The following is a 19,561-nucleotide window of genomic DNA, read 5'->3' as shown; positions in this document are numbered from 1 at the left end:
TGTCATGTCTGTAGGAAACCAGGCACCGTTCATGATCTGCGCAATACCATCCCAACGGTGAAGCATGGTGGTGGTAGCGTCATGCTGTGGGGGTGTTTTTCAGCGGCAGGGACTGAGGGACTGGTCAGGGATGAAGAAAAGCTGAATGCAGCAAAATACAGAGATATCCTTAATGAAAACCTGGTCTAGAGCGCTCAGGACCTCAGACTGGGCCTAAGATTCACCTTCCAACAGGACAATGACCCTATGCACACAGACAAGACAAAGCAAGAGTGGCTTAGGAACAACTCTGTGAATGTCCTTGAGTGGCCCAGCCAGAGCCCGGACTTGAACCTAATCGAACATCTCTGGAGAGACCTGAAAATGGCTGTCCACTGACGGTCCCCATCCAACCTGACTGAGCTTGAGAGGATCAGCAGAGAAGAATGGCAGAAAATCCCCAAATCCAGGTGTGCAAAGCTTGTCGCATCATACCCAAAAAGACTTGAGGCTGTAATCTCTGCCAAAGGTGCTTCAACTAAGTACTGAATTAAGGGTCTGAATTCTTATGTCAATGTGATATTTCAGTTTTTTCTTTTTAATAAATTTGCAATGATATCAAAATCTGGTTTTTGCTTTGTCATTATGGGCTGCAACATGACAAAATGTGAAAAAATGAAGGGGTCTGATTACTTTCTGAATGCACTGTATACTTAATTTAAAACTGCACCAGTGGAGCACAACTGTGCTGAACTGTTTAAATAAACACAACAACACAATTTTACCCACATAGGGCTAGTACACTCTTGAGTGTGCACACAGACGAGGTACATAAGTGAAACAACAACAAACAATCCAGCATGCCATAAAACACAACAAGACACCAACATCTCTAAAACAAACACACAAAGACAATCTTCATGTTTATGTTCCCCATTTGCCCCATATGTTCCCTCTGAACAACTGAGGTTAAATAGCGAAAGATGTCACATCTTGTATTGCTCTGTCACAAATGAAAAGTTGTGTATTGTTCCATCAGTTGTTACTTGCCAATAATTAGATTTACTGTTATAAGTGAAAACAAGTGGCCAGCAAATGAACATACTTTGATACTTTACAAGGTTCCCACACCTTTTGACCAATGCATTTGAATGACTTTTCATGCTTATTGGATAAGAATTTTTTTAAACAATTTTATAGAGATTGCACTCATAGAGAGCAATTACTAGCCAATATATTATATAGCATATACTGTATAGAAAAAAAAAAAACACTGACTATAGAAATTTCCATGACTTTTCCATAACGTCTTAAGAGTTTATTCACTTCCATGACAAAATAAAAACTATTTCCAGGTATTTCAAGACCGTGGGAAACCTGATTTTAAAATAAGAATAATTTTTTGTCAGAAAGTAGACATCACATTCAAATAAACCTGATATTATAGACATATTTGGCAAAAACAACACTTTTAAAAACAAAAAAGTTCATTTGATCAGAGAAATAAATTAACATATAGAGAACTGGGTATTAACCCCAATTATGCACTTATAATTATGTCCTCTTTACATTAACATCTTCTGAATTAAAAAAATGAACCCGCAAACAAAATGTGATCAATTCACACAATTAACTCTCTGGCAAAAAAAAATAAATTTCAGAAAAGCAAAGCTGCCCATATGAAAGTGGGATCTATCGCATATGCAAGCTGGTATTTCAGAAATAAATACCAAATTCATTTGATATTTTCCCATTTATAAATATCTTTAAACAAAACTCTCTTTTAGCAGCTGTGGTATAAATAGAGCCTGCTGTAATCTTGTCAACAAGATTTTCAGGGATGATTCGTGTCGATTGGTATCTTAGAGGCCTGGGTGTGGGATTTCAGAGCCTCTGATTGGTGGACGAGAATATCAAGACCTTTAATCATTGTTGTTTGTGTCCAGTCTTAGTCACTACTGTCATCTCCCACCACCATGTGGCTGTAAATCTTCTGCTGTTGCTCTTTAAACGAATCCTTCACTCTTGCCCGTTTCAGAGCCCCATCCCTATGAGACAAACACACAGAAATTCATGTTATAAAATGAATGTTGATTGGATGATACAAAACACTGGTTCATTTAGCAGCTTTGTACAGTATAACACTGCGCAGCACCCATAGAGACCAAGTAGGTTAATAAACAGTATATCGTCTAGCAAAAGAATTACATTTAATAAACTTGCTTAATAAAGTCATCTTGAAAATGTGTGTGCTTAACATTTTATTATGTAGTAATATTTTTATTAAGGCAACTAGATAGATAAAGTTTAAAGTTAAAGTTTAGATAGATCGATCGATCGATCTATGGGTGGGTAGACGGACAGATAGACAGATGATAGATGGATGGATGATAGACAGATGGATGTATGGGTGGATCGATAGATAGATGGATGGATAGTTGGACAGACAGATGGATGGATAGATAGATGAATGGATGGATGGATGATAGATGGATAGATTGATAGATGGATGGATGGATTCATAGATGGATGGATTGATAGATAGATGGATGGATGGATTGATAGATTGATAGTGAATTCCCCCTCTGTGACTCAAACAATCAGAAGAATATTTTGATAGTGGCACTATTAAAATATTCCTCTGATTGTTTGAGTATCCGACCATCCTGACACAGCACAGTTTGGGGTGGGACTATTTGGTTGGAAGACGAGGGGAGTGTTCAGAGAACCTATCTGAAAACAGTCAATATTTTCATTCAGAAGTTGCAATTCCATTTGGTGTTGCTAGAAGAACAGAAATTACACACTTTATCTTAACTTCAACCGATTTAGGAGGACAGCTAAAAATCAAGTCATTTACACTTACTGTCTGTAACACTTAAGAAGGTAAGGAGGAAGCTGGGACTGGCTAGACAAACACACAGACATTTAACGACACTTTTCAGTGTATAAAGAAACAAAAACACGCACTGGTTTTCAGCCAGCTGTGTCAAATCATTAAGACATTCAAAGACACGGACAAGCTTTGTACATCTCTCTCCCGTCTGCCGCTGTCACTTCTCCTTAAATACTCCCCTCGCTGGAATGTGAGGCCAGTGTGGCGTGCAGGTGGAAGTCATTCGCCACTTATCTTCCCGGCCTCGCTCTGCCCAGAAGCCGCTCGGCTCCACCCTGCTCACCACACTGTCATACTAAGACATTACTAAAATAAGTCATTTACGCACCAGGCCAGGTCCACTAATCCCCCTTGTAGTGCAATGGCTGATTTCACTCGGTTGGCAAACTGCACAGCATCTTCTCCTTCCTGTGCACACAGGAAATGAGTCAGTGAGAGAGTAATCAACCACATAAGCATGAAGTTACATTTCTCAATCAACTTGAAATTCCATGCAAACAGACAGATACAACTACAGGGCAAAGACAGCAAAATTGTCTGCATTTGTTCTTACCTTATGTGTCATGGGAGGCAGATACCAGACGTTACACACTATGGCCCAGCTCGTCATCATTCTCAGCAAATAGCTCACCATGCTATATTTACTACTGTTCCAAAATGCGTCTCCAAACTGAGGATCATACTGCAAATTATGCACATAAACACTGGATGAGGGTCATAGCAAAAGCTGTTAACAACAACACCACACTTGTGTAGAATAAAACAACTTTTTCTAGACCACTGATATGACTAGACTCTTCATCTCATTCGTACTCAGTATATCCTTTTAAAAATGTTTAAATTGTTGAGTTTACATAATTTAAATAAAATTCAAAAGTACATATAATTTCTTTAGGTGTAAAAAAGTTACTTGCACCTTAAAAGAAGTAGTTCACCCAAAACTGATAATTCTCACATCATTTACTCACCCTCATGCCAACTTCCTTTCTTCTGCGGAAAGCAAACGAAGAAATTTTGAAGGATGTTTGAGGTGTTTTTGTCCATTCAATATAAGTCAATGGGGTCCAAAATTTTCGAGCTCCAACAACGACATAAAGGCAACATAAAGGTAATCAATGTAGCATATGACTCGAGTGGTCAAATCCATGTTTTAGCAATATGGGTAAGAAACAAAGCAAAAATTCAGTCCTTATTCATCAAAAATCTTCATGAACATGAACCTCATGAACGTGCACAGGAAAGCTGGGCGAAGTGAAGATTTTTGGTGAATATGGACAGAATTTTTGCTTTGTTTCTCACCCAAAGCTATCATATCGCTTCAGAAGACATGGATTAAACCACTCGAGACATGTGGATTACTTTTGAGTTCTGGATCCAATTGACATTGTATGGACAAAAAAAAAAAAAAACACCTTATACATCTCTCAAAATATCTTTGTTTGTTGTCCACAGAGGAAAGACTGTCGGCATGACAGTGAGTAAATTATGAGAGAATGATCAATTTTGGGTACATGCTGTTTGCATTTACCACAATATTGTTTTCAAGAAATGTATATCTATGCCTAGTACGTCATTTTTAGCATTTTATTTAAGTCAATCAATTTTAATGCTATTTGTTTCACTAATTGCTAATGCACACCAAAGACAGCTAGATATTACCTTTATAGCCACAGGGTAAATAGTTCCTCCAATTTCAAAACTTCCCTTTTTAAACATCATTACTGATGTATTGTTTATGCATGTTCCTGCAGGGACAACCAGGTGTAAGCATTTGATTTTCAAAAGTTCAGATACTTTTACAACTCCTACATCAACCACTGAGAAATGAAGTATAGCAGGATCTGAGATTGAGATATGACTGAAACGCTATCTCAGTGTGTTTATCATGGTCATAATGCTCTTACCTTCGGGGAATATGAGTATTGGAAGCTTTGTTTTGTCATTTGCATGATCTCTTAGCCTGTGAACATGGAGAAACAAAGACAAACTGTGTTATCAGTATGGCATGCTAATAGTAATAGAATACAAACATACTTCTCATACTATTATTCCAGTGTGCAAGATGCATTGCAAAATATGCAGCATACAACAGAGCACTCTGCATTGAATACTGTATTCCACAGTGCAATACAAGTAATATCAGCCATGCATTTTAATGTTTTAAAAATGTCTTGTTTTGATCGCTTATTTGATTGCTCTGCCAAGAGTTGAGACATTTTTACACAAAATAAAAAAATAATTTTTCCAAGACAACACTAACTGAATTATACATGCAACCTAGTGAGGTCACGTGACAAAGATATAGAATACTACTTTTACATTTACTGTAACATACTGAATACTTTTCACATGCTTTTTTTTTAATAGACAGTATGCAGTATATACACAGAATGCAGAATGCAGTAGGCAGTATGCTAGCACTCAATTCTGAGCATAACAAGTATAAGAAGGAAATGCTCATTAAAATTGCTGCTTGCAACAGATACAATAACTAAGAATAAATACAATCTTGATATATTACAAAGTATGCATTAATATTTGTGTGTCCCTGTGTAATGTAATTTCCAAAGCTGCTTTTATCCTAAACATCAGTCCAGTTGCATGTCAGAACAGTGTGTGTTGTTTTTAAATAAGCGTGTTTCTGTCAGTGCCGTGAGGCAGGTAGCAGCTGACTCAGACAGACATGACCAAGCATGCAACAGTGAGGAATTCTGTACAACAAAGTATGTCAAGAAATTACAAGCTTTCTGTATGAAATCAGCTTTATAGCATTAAATAAAAAAATAAATAATAAAAAAAGGCCTTTGAAAACTATCATAAAAATCATAGTTTGAATTTTTCTGTAATGCTTAGTATTTATCTAGCAATAACAGAGCATCATATTTGGTGTTATACCTCTGAGTCACTAGGTGGCGGTCTCTCATTTCTGCTCTCTCAAACCAGATGTGAGGGCAAGACCGCTCCATTGCTCGCTGGAGGACTCCCATTAAGCCACCATGAACCTGCCCGACCTGATTATACAGACACAAACAGTCACACCCGGGTTTGTGACAATCTCTGGAAGAGACAGTATTAATTTCTCTGGGACTAAAGTGTAAATTAGTTCTCACTCACCATGGCGTAACAGCCGTGATTAGCCAGAATAACAACGTCAATTGGCGAAGTGTGATTAGCCACACAAATTCCACCTTTCTTAGGTTTGTTCTGTCTGAAAAAGGAATTAGTGTCTCACAGTTAGTCTCTAAAACGCTCTCTATTTACTTTCTGTTAGTAGCTTGACTGTTGATGAACTGCTTTAAATTATGAGTAAGTTGTAGCTTAGCAAGCTACAGTTTTAATGTAGCTATCCCATCACTGGCAGACATTAGAAAGCAAGGTGGCTCATTACGGTTTTGGAACAAAACTCACTTGTTGTGGTAGTGAATTGTGGCTGAAAGGGCTCTTGCAAGGATTCGGTAGCACATCAAGTGGACCAGGTCACTTAACCAACCCTTTACTCTGCAAAGAAAGGGGTGTGCATGAGTATAATAATGAATAAAAAAGACTAATGACTAATACCAACCAAACATACTGTCTAGACTGCTAATTAGTGCTGGTCAATTTCAGTTTACCGCCTGTTTTCCTCGGGCGGTAAAAGCACAATGCTAACTGTGTCGGGCAAACAGCACAGAGTTTTGTAAAAACAGTGCAATACAGAATTAGACTAATTTACATAGAAAGGTGTGTTTGTGCAGAAAAGAATGACAAAAACGTAATTAAAATATTTAAGACGTAGCACTATTTGAACACTCATTGCGTCTGCTAAAACTAGATTAAGGGTGGTTAGTGAACAAGACGCAGATTTTTGTGAAAAGTAGCACAACTATTTAGTGAATTCACCCCAATATATGCTGGTCTTGTCAGCAGAGAGAAACACCAATTAGAATCATTCATGATGTCATGAATAACTGATGCATTTGTAAAACTGATAGAATAACTAAATAAGGGTGGGTAAAAATATTGATTTTGATACATCGCGATCTTCATTTAAACAATCTCGATATCAATTCTGAAATACCAAGATCTTTTACTCTATGCGCAACCCTCCACAACAATGAGAGGAAATCACTCGCATTTGCAACCAAATTTCGTGCTATGCTACTAAAACGTACACTAGCGGCCAAAAGTTTGGAATAATGTACAGATTTTGCTGTTTCGGAAGGAAATTGGTACTTTAATTCACCAAAGTGGCATTCAACTGATCACAAATATAGTCAGGACATTACTGATGTAAAAAATAACACCATCACTATTTAAAAAAATCATTTTTGATCAAATCTAGACAGCAGCCGTCACTCCAACAGCCATCACTCCAACAGCTTATCCTTTAGTTATCATGCTAAATTGCTCATTTGGTACTAGAAAATCATTTATTACAACCGTTATATCAAACACAGCTGAAAGCTATTTGGTTCGTTAAATGAAGCTTAACATTGTCTTTGTGTTTGTTTTTGAGTTGCCACAGTATGCAATAGACTGGCATGTCTTAAGGTCAATATTAGGTCAAAAATGGCAGAAAAGAAACAGCTTTCTCTAGAAACTCATCAGTCAATCATTGTTTTGAGGAATGAAGGTTATACAATGCTTGAAATTGCCAAAAAACTGAAGATTTCAAAGGTGTACACTACAGTCTTCAAAGACAAAGGACAACTGGCTCTAACAAGGACAGAAAGAGATGTGGAAGGCCAGATGTACAACTAAACAAGAGGATAAGTACATCAGAGTCTCTAGTTTGAGAAATAGACACCTCACATGTCCTCAGCTGACAGCTTCATTGAATTCTACCCGCTCAACACCAGTTTCATGTACAACAGTAAAGAGAAGACTCAGGGGTGCAGGCCATATGGGAAGAATTGCAAAGAAAAAGCCAATTTTGAAACAGAAAAACTAAAAGAAAAGGTTAGAGTGGGCAAAAAAACACAGACATTGGACAACAGATAATTGGAAAAGAGTGTTATGGATCTTAACCCCATTGAGCTTTTGTGGGATCAGCTAGACTGTAAGGTGCGTGAGAGGTGCCTGACAAGACAGCCACATCTATGGCAAGTGCTACAGGAAGTGTTGGGTGAAATGTCACCTGAGTATCTGGACAAACTGACAGCTAGAATGCCAAGGATCTACAAAGCTGTCATTGCTGCACGTGGAGGATTTTTTGATGAGAACTCTTTGAAGTAGTTTAAGAAGTTCTGAACATTTTTTTCAAATTGTAATAGTACTTTTTCATGTTATTAATGTCCTGACTATACATTGTGATCAGCTGAATGCCGCTTTGCTGAATAAAAGTACCAATTTCTTTCCATAAGCGCAAAATCTGTACATTATTCCAAACTTTTGGCCCCCAGTGTATATATTTAGCAAACAGCTGGTAAATGTTTACATTTCACTCACCAGTAATTGTGTTGTATAGTGGTGGAGTATTCAGCAGTGAGATCCTTTTATTAAATTTGAGAGTAAAACATGTTCACATGTGTAATGTTTGTCCAAAGACGAGATGCATGCGACCCATTTGTCATTGAATAATGTCTCTTTTAATACCCTCTCTGTTCTCTACACTCAGCTGTTAATCAAAAACAAAAACTTTTTTTAAAGAAATGGCATTTTTTAAAAAGTGACAGTACCTGTTTTAGCACGTGTTCAACAAATCAGTGTAAATACTTGTAAATAGTACAAATTATGCAAACTTGTAACAAAAAAATATTAAATATAATAGCTTATTTATTGATTGAATACATGGATTTGTTCATTTTTAAAAAGCCAAAATGTGACTGAAATGATTGAAAACAAATTAAATATAATTAGTAAATTTAATATTTTCGCAATGTACATAGTTACAAAGTCCCCTGTATAATTAACAGCATTAGCTGGGAGAGAATTTCTTTTTAATATGTAAGTAAAAGGGATATTACACAACTGAAATATACCCATATGAATTGATATTGAATCAAATCGAATCGAGAGCTTGTGAATCTGAATCGAATCGGGAAATCAGTATCAATACCCAGCTCTATAAATAAAGTCTTACCTGCAATTAGGGAGGAAACCCACCAGCGTTGTGCCAATCACCAACCAGCTCAGTCCTATAGTTGCCAGTGTAAGCCTAGAGACAGACAAAAAAACAGAAGCACAGATACACAGATGTCTATCAGTGAAAATAATTATTTGGGAAGTTGGGAGATTGATGCTTTTTTTTTTTTTTTTTTTAAATCTATGATTGTGGGGGCCTGGGTAGCTCAGCATGTAAAGATGCTGACTACCACCCCTGGAGTCGTGAGTTCGAATCCAGGGCATGCTGAGTGACTCCAGCCATGTCTCCTAAGCAACCAAATTGGCCCAGTTGCTAGGGAGGGTACAGTCACATGGGGTAACCTCCTCGTGGCTGCTATAATGTGGTTCTCGATCTCGGTGGGGTGTGTGGTGAGTTGTGTGTGGATGCCGTGGAGAATAGTGTGAAGCCTCCACACGCGCTATGTCTCCGCGGTAACGCGCTCAACAAGCCATGTAATAAGATGCGTGGATTGACGGTCTCAGACGCGGGGGCAAGTGAGATTAGTCCTCCGCCACCTGGATTGAGGCAAGTCACTACGCCAACACGAGGACTTAAAGCGCATTGGGAATTGGGCATGCCAAATTGGGGAGAAAAGGGGAGAAAATCAAAAAACAAAAACAAATCTATGATTGTACATTTTATGGAACAAGCGATGCAACATTGAGAATTCTTTCATCATTTACTCAGCCTAATGTCATTCTGAGCCCTTATGACTTACAAAAGCATACAATGACCATGGGCTATTAAGCTCCAAAAAAGTACAAAAAGCACCATAAAAGTAGTCATTATGACTCATGCGCTATATTTCTTTTAACAACAAACCATTAAAGGTGCTATAAGCTATTTTTTCATGCAAAGGTATGCAAAAAAATGTCCTACTCCCTGAAGGATATTAAAGAAATAAGTGTCCTGAGATATCTGACCGGTCTCTGTAACATCACTAGACTTTGTAAATGGCAAACAAAAATGTGATCACGGGCCGCGGTTCTAATAGTGTTGTAGTTGCAGCAAATTATTGAGGCTTAATGCCATATTCTGACTCATAATTTGTCATCTGAGGGCTCTGTTTCACTACTGTTGTGTTTGACAACCCTGGGAACTTGCTTTGTGACGGTTTTTAACGGTATCTGTGCGGTGTTTTGGAAAGAAAGGGCGTGGCTAAATCAACAACACAGTCTAGTGGAAGTTAGAACGGCTAAATTCGCACCTTTAAGGTTTGAAATGAATACCTATCTTACTAATACATGGCCAACAAAAGACTAAAGCATTGAAACTCACCAATAGATAAGGCTATTAAGATACGAATGAACTGGTAATCTACCTTAGAGGAAGCAGTATGCAGTATCTCACGACAACACCAACCCCCCACAGTATGGTGAGCCTGAGAGAGATGTATTGGAAGTTGTTGTTGGTTCTGGTTAGAAGGTTCCAGGACACCAGCTCCTCTGAAGTGAATCTCTGTGTGACATCATCTTCCACTATGCTCTCAATCCCTTTCCTGGTAAAGTAGAGTACATCGCTCAGAGTAAAGTCTCCACGCTCGGCTGACTTTGGCCTGTTTCGCCGCAGTTCCTCAATCTCCTGCTCCAAAGAGGAATTATCCCGCTGAATTAAACCTGAGTGACACATAGAACAAAGACTGGAATAAACAGCTTAAATTTGTGTACATAAATTAAGATACAATATGCTATAGCCAGGTCATTGTTCGCTGTAGTATTTGACATGCATATCAATATTAAAACACGTGTATTTTAGGTAAAGTTATAAATGGTCACATTTTCAGTTTTTTAGTCTTTCACTATTTTTACATCATTTTAACAGTCTTGTGGTGTGGCAGATTAATTTTTTTTAACCCTCATATTGTCTTAAAAAACTGCACCCTTCTTTTGTCCTTCGGATAATTTTTGACCCGTATTGAAATCTATTAAAAATGCATAAATTCTTGATTAGTGTACAACGGCACTAAAGACCCTTAATGAAAATCTGTTTATCGTGGTCCCAAAGTGTATAATGATAGGGGAAATAAAGATATGTATTAACATAATTTAAGAAAAAAAAAAAAATTAAAAAACTTGGCAAAAATTGGCCAAGGATACCTCAATTTATATTTAAAAAGAAAGAGTGCAATTTGTGGGAAAGACGCAGTACACAGAGGAGCAGGAGGGGAAACTAGACAACAGTAATTGAAATATTTTTAGGTCAAATTTGATTAATTGACACAAAACAATACTTAAAGCTGTATCCAGAAAGTACACAGGTGAAAGGTTCTTCTGGATCTTCCCATACGGGTCAAAACTGACCCATTAAGTCAATGTAAGGAACAATTTGTTTTAAATAGTTATTTCTCTTAAACAATTATATGAAAAAAAAAAAGAAATTTCTTTTTTATTTTGTTTGTTTTGATGTTCTTGACAAATTCACAACGTTTGGTTCTAGTACCAAAATCTATGCAGTACTTTTAACATGTTCTTTACATGTCCCGGGTCAAAAAGATTGGAGGTGTGGGTTAGACATACTTTGCCTTATAAAAATTACTCTAACATTTTGAGTTTGCTATTCACAAGAAGCATCTGCTGATGTGGACCATGCCTTGAAAAAAAAGAGATTTCAGAAGACCTACGATCAAGAATTGTTGCTTTGCATGAAGCTGGAAATGGTTACAAAGTTATCTTGAAGAGCTTAGATATTCATCTGTCCACAATTAGACAAACTGTCTATAAATGGAGACGATTTAGTACCGTGGCTTCTCTCCCTAGAAGTGGCCATCCAGCAAAGATGACTCAAAGGGCACACCACAGAATGCTCAATGAGGTAAAAAAAAGAACCCTTGAGTGACAGCTAAAGACTTTAAGGAATCACTGGAACTGGTTAACATCTCTGTTCATGAGTCTACTATATGGAAAACATTAAACAGGCATGGTGTCCATGGCAAGACACTATGAAGGAAGCCGCTGCTTTCCAACAAAAACATTGCAGCATGCCTGGAGTTTGCCAGAGACCACCTTGACACTCCACAACACTATTTGGAGAATATTTTGTGGACTGAACACGCAGCACTACTTATGGAGTAAAAAGGGCACTGCATTCAGAACCAACATGAAAACATCATTGCAACGGTGAAGTACGGTTGAGGGAGCATCATGATTTGGGGCTGCTTTGCTGCTTCGGGACCTGAAATGACTTCCATCATCATGGGAATTATGAATTCCAAAGTTTATCAAGATATCCTACAGGATTATGTCAGGGTGGCTGTGTGCCAGCTGAAGCTCAGTAGAAGTTGGGTGATGCAGCAGGACAATGACCTTAAACATCAAAGTAAATCCACTACAGAATGGCTTCAAAAAAAAGAAAATCCACCATTTGGAGTGTCCCAGTCAGAGCCCAGACCTTAACCCAATAGAGATGCTGTGGAATGACCTCAAGAGAGCCGTTCACACCAGACATCCTAAGAATATGGCTGAGCTGTAGTAGTTCTGTAAGGAAGAATGGTCCAGAATTCCTTCTGAACGTTGTGCAGGTCTAATCTGCAGCTACTGGAAGTGCTTGGTTGAGGTTATTGCTGCCAAAACAGGATCAACCAGTTAATAAATCCAAGGGTTCATTTACTTTTTCCACAGCACTGTGAATGTTCAATGGGGAGTGTTCAATGAAGACATGAAAGATTATAATTGTTTGTGTGTTGTTAGCTTGAGCACATTGTGTTTGTCAATACTTATGACTTTGCTGAAGATAAGATCACTTTTTAAGACCAATTAATGCAGAAAACCAGCTAATTCCAAAAGGTTCACATACATTTTCTTACCACTGTATGTGGTGGCACTTTAAAAACATTTGCAAACCATCTGTTACATACATGGTAACGCCCATGACAAATAAGATCTAGTCATAGAGACTATGATGACTGTAACTTTAGCAAAACATTTTGACTTGTGCTTATTTGGTAAATCAATCCATAACAGGCCTCCAGACTAAAAAATGACTTAAGACCAATTGGCTCCTAAACTGAAGCATTAAGAAGCCAAATGACTGTTGTTAGTCACCAAATCACAGATTTGCTTGACTTATATTGTTGTTCAGAAACAAGAAAGAAAGCCGAAGAAAAGGAAGACAGCTGATAATTAATAAACAGTATATACGGTTGAGAAGTTTGCATTCCCTTTTGTCTCATAAATGTTCACACCCCTTTCATAATTTATACAAATATAAGAGATAAGATTTTGTTATTTTATACTGCTCTTCAGAATCTACATTACAGATATTTACATAAAGTGTAGTTTGCATATAGTAGTGTGTTGCCTTCTTGTGCATGAATGAATGTTTGCACCTTGTGTAATAGTTGTGTGTATGTATATATAATTTAAATTGTTTTAAAATATTGCTTTAGTCTTTCTTTACTGTTACCGGACGGAGTATGGATGGAGACAACAGGAGTGCAAAATGAATGAAATCCCAGATGCAGTTTATTGTGCTACTCCAATCCCAATCAGTAATTACTAGAAGAAAAAAAAGTGGTACACAATACGGGACTTTTAATTATAAAGAAGCTTGAAATATACATGGGACTCTTATTTTGAAATGTCTGCTTTTTTAGATTTGCTGAGACAGCAAATCTGATTCAAACTGCTAACCTGAGCTCCTGAGTTCAAATCCTCAGTTCTTTTTGAGTAATTCATGAAAAAGACCCGGTTCAAAAGAGTCATTTGTTCACAACTCTCTCGCGCTGGGTTTGTTTTTGCGTGCGGTGCAGCGAGCTCGTCATCACAACAGAACGGGTGGAAAGCGACGCGAGACACACTGGCGCTCTAAAGATGTATTCAATAACTCACAAGATGATATCTGACGAAACCGCATATAAACGCACACAACACGACCGTCGCCAGTGGCGACTAGATTTTAAATTATTGTCGCAATCAGTGTTGGGTAAGTTACTCTAAAAAAGTAATTAATTACTAACTACTAATTACATCTTCTACAGTGTAATTAGATTACTGTACTAATTACTCTGTCTGAAAAGTAACTGCATTACTTATTACTAATTACTTTCTAAAAAACCAGATCAACCTCGACCAGATGAAAAATTCAAGGATACACATGAAACTGTTCTTTTAATTCTTTCAAATAAATCATATAAAATCTAATAAATTATTCATGAACTGGCCAAAGAATTTAAGGGGGCTGCGTTAAATTAGAAAACATACATTTTAACATTAGACGTTAAATTTCGATTTTAAATTCACTGTTGTTTTTTATATAGTCTATACAGTATTTCAGAAGTAACATCAGAAGTAACTAATTAAATTACTGAAAAATTAAGATTAATCCCTTACTTTTTTCAATGAAAAAATTATTTAATTACAGTAATTAATTACTTAGTAATGCATTACACCCAACACTGGTGACAATCAAATATTTTTGGTCACATTTGCGACCATTTAAGTTGCAGTCTGGAGCCCTGCATAAGTGAGAAACTTTTTTCTTAAGTAAAGGTAATAAAGACTCATAACACTATCAAATCTGTGGATAAAAAGGTAACTGAATATTACATAAGCACAGTTAATGTACTCAGGCTTTCTGCGCTGTCTCAAGAAACTGGCACTTTAGTAAGAGGCATTATAACCAGGTACACAGTATAATAAGCCATTTTTTAATCAGCTAAGAAGATGCTGATTAATCAGTGAAGATCAGTGGGGTATTGATAAAGAGCATTTATAAATCTAAAGAAGGGTGTAACTGATAAAGATGGGGGTAAAGTCCACTTACAGTGTGTGAGAGTCAGACAGTAAAAGACTTTCATCATTGTTTAACGTGTGATTGCTTGAGAAGAAAGACAGGCTTCCTATCCATTCTCCATGCCAAGACTAAGTGAGAACACAACCTTTATCATATCACCAAATCAAAACTCCACATTACTTATCTAGAGAGAAACAGCCATCAAGCTCAGACTACAAGCTGTCTGCTTTTAAAATAAACTGAGGACCAGTGTAGAAAAGACAAAGGAGGAGATGAAAAATCTATAACAACAATCTATAATTCTCTTTCATCTCACAAAATAAAATGATTTCTCCTCAAATCAATATTTTATGTCCATTTATTTATTTATTTGTACTCAGGCTGATACAACCCTCCGTTTCGTGCCAGGGCCATGATTAGGGTTGCAACAGTATGAGATTTTCACGGTCCGATAACCGTCTCAGAAAATATCACAGTTTCAAGGTATCACGGTATACGGTATAACACTTTTATTATCAGTTACAATGACCCTTAAAGGAGGGTTTTTTTTTTTTTTTGGTTGAACAAACGCTTTACTATAATTGAAACCATTTTTTTTTATGGAAGTATGTGTAAAAAAAAAAAAAAGTCTCCCTTTTGAAAATAAAATAAATAAAATAAGAAAGCTAACAGAATTATAATAATAAACCGAATTATAGCATGTAACTATAACATGTTATATAACTAAAGCATGTTAGTTTACATGTTAGCATAGCATGTTAAATTAACTACAAAATGAAAAATAACATCAGCTGTGTGAGCTTTAAAGTAATGTCCTATGATTATTAATAATTAACATATACTGCAGGTGCACGACAGCATAGCCAGACTGCTCCTGTCTGTACCTTTAACTCGGTGGTTCTCAACTGGTTTTGCTTCAGGACAGATTTTACATTGGAAATCAAGTGGCGACCCACTATAGTAAAAATGTAACCTGTATTTAATGTATCCTGGGTCGCATTTCCTTTTATGTTGCATAGTTTTGTTCATGGTTTTAAAGTATAAGGGCATGCATCAAGTGACATTATTTCTGTTGCTGACGTCAACAATAAAAGCGACAGGAAGTTTTCTCTCCCCCCTTTTAAAAATTGAAGAGCATATTTACTTATATGAGCCCTTTATTATACTGTTTGTTTCTAATTTCAAACATAATTCAAACATACATATAACACAGGAGGAAAGGCTCCTAATTATCATGGTTAGTTCAGTGTAGCTAGTCTTAAATAAAAGTAATAATTATAACAATTTATAGTATTTATGAATAAATAAGTACTAGCTGAAACACATCTTGAAACTTTAACTACAACTGCCACTGTTGATATAAAATGAGGTCTAATAGATTCAACCTTCAGATTATTTCATATGAAGCTATAACAGTTTGTCAAAATATAACAGTTACTTTTACTCATGTAAAATCGTGAAACAATTTTGTAAAGGTGATGACGTATAATGAAAAAAAATGTTGCTCTTTTCCTCCCCAGTGCTGTTTGGCATGTCAGGTCTGCCTACTGTTTGAGAGGTTCGACTTGACTTTCTTCGTAATGCTTTAAACTAGAAAAGTCTCACTAGAATTGAAATTGGTCACATCAGTTTTGAGGTCTGCGCTCCGCAGTATCTATCGAGGGAAGCCCGGTTGTTGCAGATGAGAAGCCTTTAGCTGATTGCGAGATTATCATTAAATCTGCCTCGTCAGTCCTAAAAAGGCTATCACTTGGGCGGCCGCCGAAATATCTTCAATGGGAGAACCATGACATTATTCTTTCCCTGCTGTCCGCGACCCAGTCCGAATAGGCCTGCGACTCGCCAGTTGAGAAACACTGCTTTAACTCACACACACACTCACTTATGTCAGACCCCCTCGCTTCTCTGACATTTTCTCCACTGCACGTGTGTGTGTGTGTGGTGCAAGTTGACGAGTCTGACAGGCAGTCGAGGAGGAAAGGAGATGCACACACGCAGGTGAGATCCTCAGTCCGGTTGCATTTTCTTTCTCAATACTGTAGATAAGCAAATGTACATGGTATGAAAACCGTCAATTTTCATACCGTGAAACCGGTATACCGCTGCAACCCTAGCCGTGATCGGGGTTTATTTTGCGATAATCACCAGCTGACTGTACATTATCATGTGGGTCCAGATGTGTGTGTGTAAACTCACCATTAGATGCTGAATGTTTCAGTATTTCCTCTGCTCTACTCGCCCTCTGGATTCTGTGTGTCGCCCACTGCAAATACACCACGTTAAGCATAAGATATAAGATCCTGAAACTAGGCTTTGCTTTAGCATGCATAATAAATCACTATTATTAAGGGGCACTTTTTATTAAGGGTCACACAATTATAAAGGTCAATTCACACCACATTGTGATGACAACGTGTTTCCAAATTAGAAACATAAACCATATGATTATGCCACATTTGGTCAGTAAAACTGTTTAATTTCCCTTTCGGTAGGTGTGTGCAATAGTTAAGTGTGTATCTGGGTAGTTGATGCTTCACTTCATCTGAAACTATTTTAAACAAATACTCTTGTATAATTATTACGCATTCAGTTTTTATGACTTCATACTACTTTAGAGACTATATGGAATTTTTGTGCTGTTAAAGGAATAATTTGGGTTCAATACAAGTTCAGCTCAATTGACGGCTCCTGTGGCCTTATAATGTTGATTGCCACTGAAATTAATTTTGACTTGTTCCTCCTTTTCTTCAAAAAAAAGCTAACATTTGGGTTAAAGTAAGGCACGTACAATGGAAGTGAATGGGGGCCAATCCGTAACGCTAACATACTCACTTTTTCAAAAGTATAGCCACAAGACATAAACAATATGGGTGTTAACATGATTTTGGTGTGATAAAATTGCATACTAACCTTCTCTGTGTAAAGTTATACAATTTTACAACTTCGTTGCCATGACGACGTAACTAAATTGCAAAAACTACGATTTAAAGAACTTTTCAGCTCAAATAATAAACACATTTTAACAGAAGCATTAATGAAATAAATTTATAAAATTATAAGCTTCACATTTCTGCCCTTAAACCCTCCAAAAAATTGGCCCCCATTCACTTCCATTGTAAGTGCGTCATTGAAACCTCGATTTTAGCCATTTTTTCTTTTTTCTTTTTCTTTTTTAAGAAAAGGAGGGACGAGTTGGAATGATTTTTTTGTGATAATAACATTTAGTCACAAATGATGCTGATTGAGATTTGATTAAACATGTATATAACCCAGCAAATTCCTTTGTCATACTTCAGGACTATTAAGTGAACAGCATAAAAGCTAAAGGGTTAAAAATTGAGATTTTTTATTTTATTTTTATTTTAATTTTATTTTTAATGGAAACCAGTTACAGCACCGCAAATACCACTGACATTCACACAAGTGTATCTAAAATTTTGATTTAAAAAAAAAAAAAAAAAAAAAAAAAAAAGATCTGTAAGTCTTATGTACCTCCAGGGTTTTGATCAGAATCTTCATGTAGGTCTCCGTGATGCCAAGAGAGATGCCAAACATGGCAGGCAGCAGGATCAAGACCACCAAACCATTGAACCAAACCTTCAGTACAGGGAGTGCTACAGTCCAAAACCCCTCCATTCCTGTTCCAGACCACTTTCACACTACATACACTTCACACTAGAGAACAGTGAAGGAGACTCTATGAGTTAACATTTAAGAATCAGTCTGTTATATAATAAATTATGAAATCAACAGCAATATTTAGCATGCTTAACTTTTAAAAAGAACCCTAATTAAAACAGAAACACTTAGGACTTTTGGTGATTTTATATGGTTTAAAATCTAAATGGAACTTTTCCAAGCTCATATCAGTCAAGGCAACATGGAGTTTAAGCAATATAAGTCACACAATCAAATTGACCAGAATTTCTTTCTTTTTTTTTATTATTATTATTATAAAAAAAAAATTTTCTTATTCTTTTCAAAAGGAACAGAACAAAAATAAACTCACCCAGTTTCATTGAAAGACAGCAGCACTGGAAGAGAAAAAGCAAAGAAAGCTCCACACTGTCATACTCCTCTAACCCGCACCATGATGATTACTTTAACTTGAAGAGTTTAAAAGTCCGGATAAGACACTTCTGCAGCCTTGACGCAAAACGATTGCGAAAATAACAACGCTTGAGACATCTAGACCTGTTAATGTAGAGCAAAGTTCATCAACAAAAACAGAAAACAGTGCCATCTTTAGGAGTAGCTGTGAAGTGGACTTCTGCACAGGGTGCAGTGAGGTCGTGTCTAGAAGGGATCCGTCTCTCGTCAACTTCTCGCGCATGCGCACTCTGTGAAGATGTTTTCACCTATGCTTTTTTTGCTCGCATCTCAGCGTATTAGTGATGGAAAGTATTAGAAACTTCAATAATATCAATAATATAACATTATTATTATTATTATCATTATCATAGAGTGACTAATTGCACTAGGTGTAAATACCTGCCACATAGTGCAGCTATTTGCACTGAAATAGTCTGGTGGAAACAAAAAATAAATAAAGACAAACTGCTCTTAATATGCCTCTACAATGGCTTGGTGTGATAAGCTTTTTCTATGCGGATGACCTGGGTTCTAATCCTCGTTTTGACCCAGTATTCCCCATACTGTTTCCTGTCTCCACTCTTGATATTTTTCTTTAATACTACTTATAATCAGTGCTTGAATTGGGGGGGGTGGGCTCTGGGACAAGATACTCATGTTTTAGTAAAAATAATAATGACAAATCTGATTCAATTCATGCAGTGGATACAGGAAATTTTGTGAATTAATTATTATTATTGTAAAAAAAATGTTTTTGGGGGGGTTTCCCCTTTTTCTCC

At 36.8% G+C, this 19,561-nt stretch overlaps 1 protein-coding gene across 1 annotated transcript; it reads right to left on the bottom strand.

Moving 5' to 3' along the window:
- Positions 1-1,271: 1,271 nt before the first annotated feature.
- LOC127430430 (glycerol-3-phosphate acyltransferase 3-like) lies at positions 1,272-19,075 on the bottom strand. The gene is made up of 13 exons (XM_051680192.1): positions 18,700-19,075; positions 18,183-18,365; positions 16,887-16,953; positions 10,282-10,576; positions 8,937-9,011; positions 6,284-6,373; positions 5,990-6,083; positions 5,771-5,886; positions 4,780-4,835; positions 4,535-4,620; positions 3,429-3,557; positions 3,204-3,283; positions 1,272-2,027 (listed from the first exon to the last, which is right to left on the bottom strand). The coding sequence occupies exons 2-13, from the start codon at positions 18,324-18,326 to the stop codon at positions 1,928-1,930; spliced, it is 1,332 nt and encodes a 443-aa protein (XP_051536152.1). The 5' UTR covers positions 18,327-18,365; positions 18,700-19,075; the 3' UTR covers positions 1,272-1,927.
- Between the last annotated feature and the right edge of the window lie 486 nt (positions 19,076-19,561).

Source organism: Myxocyprinus asiaticus, chromosome 3 (assembly GCF_019703515.2).
Source record: "Myxocyprinus asiaticus isolate MX2 ecotype Aquarium Trade chromosome 3, UBuf_Myxa_2, whole genome shotgun sequence".
In the NCBI taxonomy this organism is placed as follows: Eukaryota; Metazoa; Chordata; class Actinopteri; order Cypriniformes; family Catostomidae; genus Myxocyprinus; species Myxocyprinus asiaticus.
The sequence above is the reverse complement of the archived record's forward strand: the minus strand, read 5'-3'. Positions and strand labels throughout refer to the sequence as shown.

Bases quoted from the DNA above. Each gene is read 5' to 3' on its own strand.
- LOC127430430 (XM_051680192.1), bottom strand. From the start codon at position 18,326: ATGGAGGGGTTTTGGACTGTAGCACTCCCTGTACTGAAGGTTTGGTTC. The intron at 6,374-8,936 runs GTAAGACTTTAT...CTTTCTTTGCAG, and splicing joins GGTTTCCTCCCTAATTGCAG to AGTAAAGGGTTGGTTAAGTG. The intron at 2,028-3,203 runs GTGCGTAAATGA...TTTGTCTCATAG, and splicing joins GGATTAGTGGACCTGGCCTG to GGATGGGGCTCTGAAACGGG.